Below are 10989 nucleotides of genomic sequence, written 5' to 3' on the forward strand. Positions count from 1 at the left end.
CGGGGCCCAGCTCGGGGGCGCGCCGGGCCCCGCGGGTGAGTCCCGGGGCCGGGGCGGGATCAGAGCCCGGGGCGGGGTGGGGTCACCAGGTGCCTGCCCCGTGTCCAGGCCTTTCTGGGAGCGATGGCGAAGGAGGGTTTGGCGGCGGGCGGTCCCCAGCGCGCGAGCAGGCGGGCAGCGTGGACTGACCGGCCGGAGTCCGCCCCTTCCTAGTGCGCTAGAGGAGTCTCGCTTTTCCTCTAGGCTGAGCACCTGCGTAGCACAGCCCAGATCCAGGCCATGAAGGGACCTGTAAGGGAAGGCACATTGCTCGTGTCGGATGGGCTGGGGGAAGAGGAGCCAGAGGAGGAGGCAAAAGGGGTGGTGGGGGGTGACAGGGTCAAACCAAGAAGTTTGCAGTAGCATTGTGTGTGGACACGAGCTTTGGCCAAGGCTAGAGAGCAGGTGGTGCAGAAATGGAGATGAGAGATTGAAGGAGAGTTTTAGCTGTGTGGATGGGAAGGATGCAAAAAACCACAGCAAGATGTGAACGGAGCCTGCAGGTGAGGTGCTAGGGACATGTCCAGGTCAAAGGGGATGCCCAGGTTATGGGCCTGAGTGTCAGGCAGAATAGTGGACTTGTCCCCAGTGATTGAAAAATGAGAGAGTAGAGAGAGTTTGGAGGAGAAGATTAAGGGCTTTATTTTAGCCATGTTGATCTTGAGCTGTGTGCCAGATATCCCCAAAGAGATGTTAGAGACAGGCAGAGATTGTTGTTTGTACAGAAGGAGATGGGTATGGAGTAGATCTGTGATCAGCACAGAAATGGTAGTTGCATTTGTTTTTGGAGATGAGATTACCTAGAGCTGAGGTACAGAGGAAGAAGAGCAGGAGACCAAGGACAGAGCCCTATGGAGCTCCCAGAGAAAGGGGAGGGGAGATGAGATGAAGACCCTCTGGAGGTGCTGAAGTAACCACTAAAGAGACAGGAGGAGAACTTGGAGGGGCGGAGTCCTGGAAGCCAAGGAAGCACAAGGTTTGAAGAAGAGCATGCCCAGTGGTGCCAACAGCAGCTAACCAGGAGGATGAGGCTGGAGTGCGGGCTCTGAAGTGTGGCTAGGGAGAGGACATCAGAGACGGTGAAATGCAAGAGGCGGAAGCTGGACTGCAGTGGGTCTAGGATGGGATTGGAGCGATAGCAATTGTAGACAGTATGTTCAATGGGCGTAGAGTGAAGAACATGAGAACGGCCAGACTGGGTCAGACCAAAGGTCCATCCAGCCCAGTGTCTTGTCTGCTGACCGTGGCCAGTGCCAGGTGCCCCAGAGGGAATGAACAGAACAGGGAATCATCAAGTGAGCCATTCCCTGTCACCCATTCCCAGCTTCTGGCAAACAGGAGGCAGGAAGGAGACGGGGCAGTAGTTAGCGAGGTGGGTGGGCGGGGGGGTGTCCAGGGTTAGGTTTTTAAAGATGGGAGGTAGCAAAGCATGCTTGTACTATGAGGGGTCCAAGTGAGAGGCTGTCACAGAATCTCCAGGCAATGCTCTGGAACTCCTCCCCACAAAGCCAGTCGTGACTTTGGGGAGCCTCCTCTCCCTTGGAGCATTCAGCATATGCCCCTCTCTGTGCTTCCCACAGCGAGCCTGCCCTGGCGGGGTCCTGGGGAAACCAGACAGTCCTGCACCCCCACTTCGCAGTCAGATGTGACTCTTAGCCAGCCAGTAAAACAGAGGTTTATTTAGATGACAGGAACACAGTCCAAAACAGATCTTGCCAGTACAGACAACAGGACCCCCTTTAGTTAGGGCCCCCAGGGAGGCCTCAGCCCTGTTGGGAAGCTCAAGCCCCATCGGGCGCCCTCTCCATTTCCCAGCCAGCTTCAAACTGAAAACTCCCCCCAGCCTCTCACTCAGCCTCCCCCTGGCTCCTCCCCCAACCTTTGTGTCCTTTGTTCAGTGTCCCAGGCAGAGGTGTCACCTGGCCTTCAACTCCCCTCCTGGGTTCTCAGATTACATGCTCAGGTAGGTTCCTTTCCCCAGTGCAGGCTGTCCCAACTCCCCTGCAACCTTCCCAGGTCAATACTCCCCACTCAGCATTCACATAACACAGCAAGAACATTCCCACTTCATCACAGAGGCTGAGGAAAAGAGTAAAGGAGGGTTTAGGGGTGGGGATGGGTTGCTGGGGCAAGTAATGAGGTTAGAGGAGGAGAGAAGATGAAAAATCATGGGACGGGAAGGGACCTCGAGAGGTTGTCTAGGCCAGTCCCCTGCACTCATGGCAGGACTAAGTATCTAGACCATCCGAGATAGGTGTTTGTCTGACCTGCTCTTAAAAATCTCCAATGATGGAGATTCCACAACCTCCCTGGGCAATTTATTCCAGCACTTAACCACTCTGACAGTTAGAAATTTTTTCCTGATGTCCAACCTAAACCTCCCTTACTGCAATTTAAGCCCATTGCTTCTTGTTTGCATCTGTGACTGGAGAAGGAGGAGACGGGTGGGAAGGGAAAGCTAGCTGAGGGAAGCAGGAACGTCCTCTCATCTCTCTGTTGGTTTACTCTGGGAAGAAGTTGACGAGGTCGGTGTAGAGAGAGAAATGGAGGAGGGTTTGAGGTGTGAGTCAAAGGTGGTGAAAAGGCAGCTGAGATTGTGCAGGATTCAATAAAGTTGGAGAAGTAGAGCTGTTTAGCCAGGAAGATGGTAGAAGAGAGATCCCATTTGTAATGGAGGCATTTAGCCAGGTCACAGGATTTCTGCCAGGGACATTTCACTGCACAAGACAGGAATGGAGGAAGCAGATGTTGGAGGAGAGGGAGGGCGGAGGGTCAGCAGAGAGGAGCAGAAGAGTCAGGTGGGAGAGTGAAACATGGAGATGGCTCTTGATTCTCTCCATGGAAGAAAGGAAAGGGAGAGCAGCAGAAAACAGCAGAGAAGTAGCCAGTGCTGGTGCACGGGAAGTCACAAAGGCCAAGTGATGCGGTCTGAGGAGGGGCTGCTGCAAGAGATCAGGTGGTGGTTGGAGAGGGAACTTGGGAACAGCAAGAGCAGCACTTGGTGAAGACTCAGTCGAGGGGACAGGCGCTTGGTGAGTTATAGTTTGTGTCACACATTGATTGGCCTCTGTGCCTCCTTATTGGGCAGTGTTGTTCTCTCCCCCCAGGAGCAGAGAGAGCGGAGCTGCCATACAGGAGCCACAGATGGGGGTGATTGTTCTAGCAGAGGTGGTTCCCATGGGGTAGGGCTGGGCCTTTCCTGGTGGAGGAGCTGAGCACGGAATAGTTATGGAAAATGTATTTCCCTTCCCCCACCTCCCTTCAGTGGGGAGGGGCTGCCGTCAGCAAGCTAGCTCTCCTGTGCTGCAGGGCACGGTTTTCTCTAGCAGTGGGTGTGACAGGCACCCTCTCGGGAATGTATCACAACTCTTCTCTTGCTGTCTGTTTCAGGTGAGTGGCAGTGGCTGAGCAACTCCCTCTCTTTGCTGCCTCCCTGCGCCGGTGCTGTAAATTTCTATTCTCAGTATGGCCGCGATGCTACCTTCACGGACACGGAGGTGGGGCGGCCTTTCAGAAGTCTGCACACACACCACTTGCAGCTCCTGGAGTGGCAGGGCCGGCCGCACAAAGTGTTCTCTGTCCAAGGCGAGCATGCCAAGCACTACCACTTGATCCTGCCTTCCTTCTTCCACCTCCTGCAGACTCTGCACCGGGAGAGGAGGCACTTTGCTGTTGTCTTCAGGACCTTTGGCACAGACCTCCCCCGCATTCTCCATGCAGTGCACTGTGCCTTGGAGGGGCAGCACCCCCAGTTCCCTGCCCTGCAAGACCTCACGGTGGGTGCACCCTGGAGGCCCTCCCTGGAAGCAGAGGGCTGAGATCTTTATGGATTTTTTTCCCCTGCAGTAGCTTCTTTGAACATATTCTGAGCTGCCTTTCCAGGCAGCCCCATTAGCCAGACTCCCACTCGAACTGCTGCCTTATTAAAATGCTGACCTTTGGGTAGCAGCAATTTACACAGCTTCTCAGAAGAGCCTTTTAGCTGGAGAGCGTGTGAGCAAGTGAGCATTGTACAAATCCCTCCTGAGGCTTGTGAATTTCCATGTGCTTGTGCTCCCCATGGAGTCTGTGTGTGAGAGGAGGTCGCCTATCCGTGTGGGCCGGGTTAGGTAAAGAGATCCCTATGCCCTCTAGTATGGCCAGGGGAACCCTTTACTTAGAGCATAGCTGGCAAAGTCACCCTCCCAGAGCAGTGAGTGGGACTAAAAACCCCAGGGGTCAAACTGGCTGTGGGAAGTTAACCTACTTCCAGAAATGGAAATCAGCTGCATGCGAAGGACCAAGCTGGAGGCTGGATTCTGACAGACGCAGCCAGCAGCTGTCTTCTTCCACTGCCTGGGAGGGTGAACTCATCAGGCTTTGACTGTTCCAAATGTCTCCCTCCACTGTGGGGATCTTCCCTTCTCTGCAGTGTGCTGCACATGCTGTCTTTGGCACCGGAGGCTGTTTGGGGAGCTAGCAGTTGTCACTGTTTTCCGTGTGTCTGGTTTGCAAACCTTCCATCCTGTCTCCTCTCAATGACGTTGCAGCTACCGGTGGAGCTGACTGCAGGCCGGATATGCTGCAGTCGGCGCGAGGTGGTGCTGAGCCGGGGTCCAGAGCGCATTTCCACCAGGGACGATGGGAGGAAGCTGTACAGCTATTTCAGCTCCCTTCAAGGCTTGGGCGGCTTCCAAGACCACTTTGATTGGTGAGACCCAAGAGGGGCCTGGGATGTGGCTTGAGCTTCTCTCCCACGCCTTGCACAGTTTCACCGTCCCTGCCAGCCCGCGTCTCGTCCCTCTGAGTCACACTCCCACATGCCACCCTCAGGAATTCCCCTCGCTCCCTAGGGCTCGGGCTCACGCTCATGGCTCGGCTGGTCTGCTGGCCTGTGGCACGCGATCTTTATTTAGCCATAGCCAAGCCAGACAGAGCTAGCTTCTTCCCTTGTAAGCCCATCTCCTCCTGTCCCTCTTGCTTGTCTCTGAACTCCCTCCAGCTGGTGACTCACCCTGGTGAGAAGTGCAGGCAGAATCCCTGATGGCTTGCCCCAGAGCCAGAGGGAGGACAGCTGTTTCCCCCTGCCTCGTTTCCAGTCATCGCAGCGGAAGATGTGCTCCAAACTCAGGCCAAGGCTCTCGGGTTTGGGCTGACTGGAGCTCCTGAAGACAGGCTGAGCAGTCCAGGCCTGGGGCTGCTCTGTGCTGCAGGGAGCCAGCTCCCTGAGGGGTGCCTGTTGTCCCACTTGCTATATTTCAGGTGGGCCAGAAATCAGTTCTCCTCCCGGGGTGGGAAGCCCCTTTGGATTGACCCGCACGACTCTACTGTGCACCACATCTTCATCGATGACAACATTCGACTGAATGATTCAGACACCATCATTTGTCCCCAGGTACTTAGCCCTGCCTTCCATTGGGCTTTCAGGCCACTCCCAGGGACTCCTAGGCCCCCATGCTGGAGACAGTGGTATGCTGGGCTCCTCTGCCCTAGACAGTCCCCAGAGAGTGCAGCAGGGTGGAATGGGGGCCAGGAGGCTGGCCTCAGAGGGAACAATCCATGCATCTGCTGAGGATTAGAATGAACTCATTTGTTGGCACAAAACAGCAGGTGGTTTTTTTCCTGCACTTCCTGCATAGCCGTCTCTGTCCTCCGCTGGCATGAGTCACGCTACTCCCTGCTGGGGCCCAGTGGCTGGCCAGCCTGCCTCTGAGCGAGGCTGAAGCTCATTCACGTTGCTGATTTAAAGGGCAGCTTTCACACTGGAGCACGCTTGAGAGCAAAGAACATTTAGAGAGACAGCAATGTGCCTGGCCTGTCACTCACTATTGTGGCACTGTTTGTGTTCGAATAGCAGCCTTTCCTTCCCAGCATGGGGTGGTGTGGGAGGGAGTGTGGCACAGCATCGGAGGGGCAGCAGGGCAAAAAAGTTAATTGGATTTTTCACCAACACGAAAGTCTCTCTTGATTTTTGCTGTCTTGTTCGTGACACGGACTGTTATTGGCCCCAGGAGAGCCCTTAGCCAGAGGAGGTTGATTTCAGACAAATAATGTCGAAGGCACTTTGTGGAGTGGGAGTCTCCTGCCTGCAGGCAGCTTCCCCCTGATTGTCGTCTGCCAGGAAGCCAGGTTCACCCAACACGTTTGCTGAATGTCTGCTTGAGCCCTGTTTGCCTGCAGGGAATCTGTCCCTTCTCCACCCTGAACTGAGGCCCCAGTTCAGGTTGGCTGCTCTGTTTATTTTAAGGAGCGATGCTCTGGAGGTGACTAAGGCAGCTGCCCATTCTCTGACTCCAGAGCAGGCTTGTTGGGCCGTGGGTCAGAGAGAGGGCACTCTAGCCGCAGACTCAGCTGGGCTTGGAACATGCAGCAGTGCCAGGTCTGCTGGCAGCGCTCTGCTGGCAGCTTGGCTGCTGCTGTGTGAATCAGGCTGCACTCCAACTTGCTCTCCACTGGCTGTACCACCTGGGGTAAGTGTCAGTGAAAGCAGCAGCTACCCTCAGACAGCCAGGGAGCGCAGCTGTGCGTGTGGGGAACAGCCATCTGCCTCCTGAAAATCCTGATCCATGGCATGGGGCTGGGAGCTGCTGGAGCCATGCAGCAGCCTGCTCAGCTAATGGAGGGTCAGTTCTTGGCCGCAGTTTCCTGGGCGTAACTTCTCTAAAGTATGGCTTTCTCCCAGCTGTGTATTGGGCTTCTCCCTCCCTTGGGAAAGGCTCAGCTTTGTGCTTTGAGTAGCCAGTTCCTGCCATGGGAATGTCATAAACAGATAACTAAGGGTTAATGTCTCTTTCGCCTGTAAAGGGTTAACAAACAGTGACCTGCAACACCTGACCAGAGGACCAATCAGGAGACAAAATATTTTCAAATCTGGGTGGAGGGCAGCTTGGGTGTGTGTTCTTTGTTCTGTCTGCTGTGCTCTCTGGGCTCTGAGAGTGACCCCACGTACCTACAGGCTCCCTAATCTTCTATTCCAATTTTGTAAGTACAAAGGTAGAAAGGCGGTATAGTCTTTTTAATTGTTTTTTTTCCTTATTTGCAAATGTGTAGTTTGCTGGAAGTATTTTTAAATTGTATTTTGCTGGAGGGAGGCTTTTCTCACTGGTGTCTATAAGCTGAAAGACCCTGTAATGTTACATCTTGAAATTACAGAGATTTCTTACTTTTTCTTTCTTTTATTAGAAACTTCCTTTTAAATACCTAACTGATTTTTTTCCCCTCTGGTTCATGCTAAGGTATTGAGTCTGTACTCACCAAGGACTTGGTGGGAGAGAGAGAGGAGGGGTAGAGGTGGAAGCCTCTGTTTTAAGATTCAAGGAGTTGAATCCCAGTGATCCTCCAGGGTAACCCAGGGAGGGAAAGCCTAGGAGAGGCACTGGTGAGGGAAAGAATTTACTTTCCTTGTGTTAGGATCCAGGGGGTCTGGATCTTGGGGGTCCCCAGGGAAGGTTTTGGGGAGACCAGAGTTTATCAGGCACTCAGAGTCCTGATTGGTGGCAGCGTATCAGATCTAAGCTGGTAATTAAGCTTAGAGAAATTCATGCTAGTACCTCATTTTTTGGACTCTAAGGTTCAGATTGGGGAAAGAATACTATGACAGGGAGACTGGTGCAGAGTGGTGGGGAGGGAGGCTGGAAAGGGGGCTGGAGAAACCTGATCTCTTGTTGACACCATAACAGAGGAGGGGTGGCAGCTTTCTGCCTCTGCCATCCTCCCAGCTCTGGAGCAGATTCCTTGCACTTCACCCTACAAGCAGAGAGGAGGAATGAAAGAACCAGACTTACAAATCGAACCCTCTCCAGGTGGTCTGCTCTTCGTCTCCTGGCAGTGCACTGGTGCAGAGGGTGGTCCCAGCACCTCCTGTCCTGCTGCTCTCCGGCCCCTCGCACCTGCCATTCCTCAGGGATAGGGTATAAGCCTCAGCTTCACCATCCCATCTTCTCTTTTCCCCTCTGCAGGTGTTTTCAGAGAGAGGAGGCAGTTGCGCCAGGCCAGCTCCCACCTCGGAGCTGTATGATGTCTGCCTGGTGCAGACCAATCTCCTGGAGGCCATTGCTGATGAGAGCTATTTCCTCCGCTGCGTGAGAAGGTGTGAGGAGAACTATGAGCGCTACCTGGCCAGTGCTAAGAGCCAGCTGTGTGACGCAGAGTAGAGTCACTCTGGACCCAGCAGCTGGAGGGGGGACTGGGTTGCACCCAGTTTGCAGCTGTCTGCAGTTTGATTCCTGGGCTGGGCCCCGGGCCCTGTTGCACCCACATCCCAGTGGAACCAATGCACTTCCTTTTAGCTGTCCTCCCCTTCTTCCGGACAGATGTGTGCTTCTGAGCTGGAGGCGGGACGCTCCAGACACCCTTTCAAAATGCAAGTGTCTGCCTGCTGTCCTGCAGGAGAAAACTGCTTCCAGCCATGCCCAGACTCAGCAGCACTTTCTCCACTCTTGATGGGGTTTGGGATCTTGCCTCTTGAGATGCCTGGCTGGGCAGGGCTCCTGTGGGTGATCGGTGTCATCTCCACCTTGGCTCAGAGACGGTCCCTTCCGCACAGTTATGTTTGCGCTCTAGCTGTGCTGCAGTACAAAGAGTTGTCATCCTCTGCTGTGTTTTCCTTCCTGCACTAAGGCTCTCGCATTGTACGGGCGTATTTCGTTAGAATACCAGCGGGTGTGTAACATCACCCCTGGGCAGCTGGGGTAATTACTGAGGGCTGTCTTCACTCAGACTTGGCTGTGTGGCAGTCCACAGCATGCCTACAAGTAACAAGGTAATGCTCTCCGTCGCTTCTGAGGGGAGACTCCTGCCACTTGGCTCCCCCCAGCCCCCGATGCAGATGGAGCAGCGCCCCTAGCGGGAACCTTGCTAATAAGACTTCGATAAGGGGACGAAGCTGGGGACGCAATGACCTTCGTTCTAGTCCTGTCTCTGACCTGCTGGGTGATCTTCGGCAAGTCACTTTCCTTTCTGCTCTTCCTGTGTCCGTATGCTACCTAGCTACCTCTGTGCTCCAGCACTTGTGTGGGGCCTGCTTTCTAGTCTGCTTCGGCACAGAACTGTGCAATCTCCTCAGGCTGTTCTGGCAAAGACACCTCTGAGGAGATGCAGAGGCCAGAGTAAAGACACCACACACACTGGGTTCTGCTTGGAGCTGCAGCAACTCCTGGGGCTGAAAGGGGCTGTGGCGAGAGATTCGCTGTCAGAAGTGCTAGCCAAGCTAGCTCACACTTGTGAAGGGCCCTTTAGAGTCCTGGGAAAAGTTATGCTGGATCTGAGTCAAACTAAGTCTGGTTACAAAACTGCATCCAGCTGGGTGTCCATTAGAGGGGGTTGCTGAAGGAGTGAGTTCAGGATGCCTGCGGCGTGTTCACGCCTCTGGGCTCATGAGCTGCAGTGGCCCTGCACTCCAGAATCCAGCTGTTGTGATGGATGGAGCACTGTTCCTTGGTGTGTAAACTCTGCTGAGGAACACTCTGCTTCAGCACGCTGGGGTGGGGCCCCACCTCGGGCAGAGTCAGGCTCTGGAGAAGGTGGAACTCAGGGTGAGCGTCCCAGGCCCCCATCTGGGCCATTGGAGGGGGCACAGGAGCACCCTGAGGGGCATGCTCTACCTTGCTTTGCAGTAAACCACCATTAATACCCTGAGCCAGAATGTCTCAGGTGTTGGAAGCAGAGCATCCATGCGCAGTCCCATGGAGGCTCCAGCTATAAGCTGATGAAAGGGGATGCCAGGTTCCGCTGGTAAGCAGTGTCTGTGGCAGGAGAGCATTGCTGCTGAGTCTTGTATCAGAGATCCAGGCACCCCCACCTTTGTGCAGAGATGAGTGAAGCGAAGCCCCACCTTCCCGAGGGCCAGTATAGCTGTGCACCGGATGCCCTGGTGGCTGAGGAAAATCACTAGGACAGCCGGGTAATTGGTGAAAACCTGTGGTGCCGTCCCAGAGCGTAGGTTCTGTTGGCAGAGATCCTTCCCCACACTAACCTGAGAGGTAGCTAGGCTTGGCAGGACCAGATTGTATTGGTAAATGGCCATAAACCGATTCTCATACACACGAACTGTTGTGAAAATCCATCCATCCATCGATGATAATCAGGAAAAGCCAGAAAACCGCTGCATGACAACTTTATTTAATCTAAAGCTGGTTACTTTGTATTTTGATGGGCTGTTGACATGGTGGTGTTATGGGTATAAAGTTTTAACTGTGAATCTCAATGTCTATTGGCACTAATTCCCGTCTGCCCATCCCCGTCATCACCTGCAGCTGGGACAATCTAAATGGATAAAAACTCCTTACAAGACCCAGTGCTATTTTCTGTCAATTATGAAATACAGTTTGGCCAATCCTAGGGCTAGCCCCTGGGAGCTTCCTGCAGCTGTGCTGCTCGGCAGGGGGCGGCGAGTTGTATGGGCTTGTGCCCAGGCGCCACCAATATGAGAGCCTGGCTCCACCAAAGCTTGGGGCTAGGTCTCTCCCTTGGCCCCGCCTGCTGCCCCCAGAACCTCCCTGAGAGTGCTGCTCCTGCGAGCCTCCCCCAGCCCCACCTGCTGCCCCCGGAGTGTCCCCCCAGAGCGCCCCTGCGAGCCTCCCCCAGAGCATCCCCGGCCCCGCCTGCTGCCTCTGGAGTGTCCCCCCAGAGCACTCTTCCTGCTGCCCCTGGGAGCCTCCCCCATCCCCGCCTGCTGCCCCCAGAGTGTCCCCCCAGAGCGCCCCTCCTGCTGCCCCTGTGTGCCTCCCCTAGAGCATCCCCCATCCCCGCCTGCTGCCTCTGGAGTGTTCCCCTAGAGCACTCTTCCTGCTGCCCCTGCGAGCCTCCCCCATCCCCGCCTGCTGCTCCCAGAGTGTCCCCCCAGAGCGCCCCTCCTGCTGCCCCTGCGAGCCTCCCCCAGAGCATCTCCCGGCCCTGCCTGCTGCCTCTGGAGTGTCCCCCCAGAGCACCCCTCCTGCTGCCCCTGCGAGCCTCCCCCAGAGCATCTCCCGG

At 55.1% G+C, this 10989-nt stretch overlaps 1 protein-coding gene across 1 annotated transcript in view; it reads left to right on the plus strand.

Annotated features, from left to right (window-relative positions):
• Positions 1-10212, plus strand: part of LOC116820283 (uncharacterized) — a 13315-nt gene extending 3103 nt beyond the window's left edge. The window contains exons 2-6 of the mRNA XM_075073334.1: positions 2973-3071; positions 3430-3815; positions 4569-4729; positions 5281-5413; positions 7977-10212. Of these exons, the coding sequence (XP_074929435.1) occupies positions 2973-3071; positions 3430-3815; positions 4569-4729; positions 5281-5413; positions 7977-8171 (974 nt within the window). The 3' untranslated portion in view covers positions 8172-10212. The remainder of the gene's footprint in view (positions 1-2972; positions 3072-3429; positions 3816-4568; positions 4730-5280; positions 5414-7976) is intronic.
• The last annotated feature ends 777 nt before the right edge of the window (positions 10213-10989 follow it).

The sequence above is a fragment of the Chelonoidis abingdonii genome, chromosome 17, assembly GCF_003597395.2.
Source record: "Chelonoidis abingdonii isolate Lonesome George chromosome 17, CheloAbing_2.0, whole genome shotgun sequence".
NCBI lineage: Eukaryota > Metazoa > Chordata > Testudines > Testudinidae > Chelonoidis > Chelonoidis abingdonii.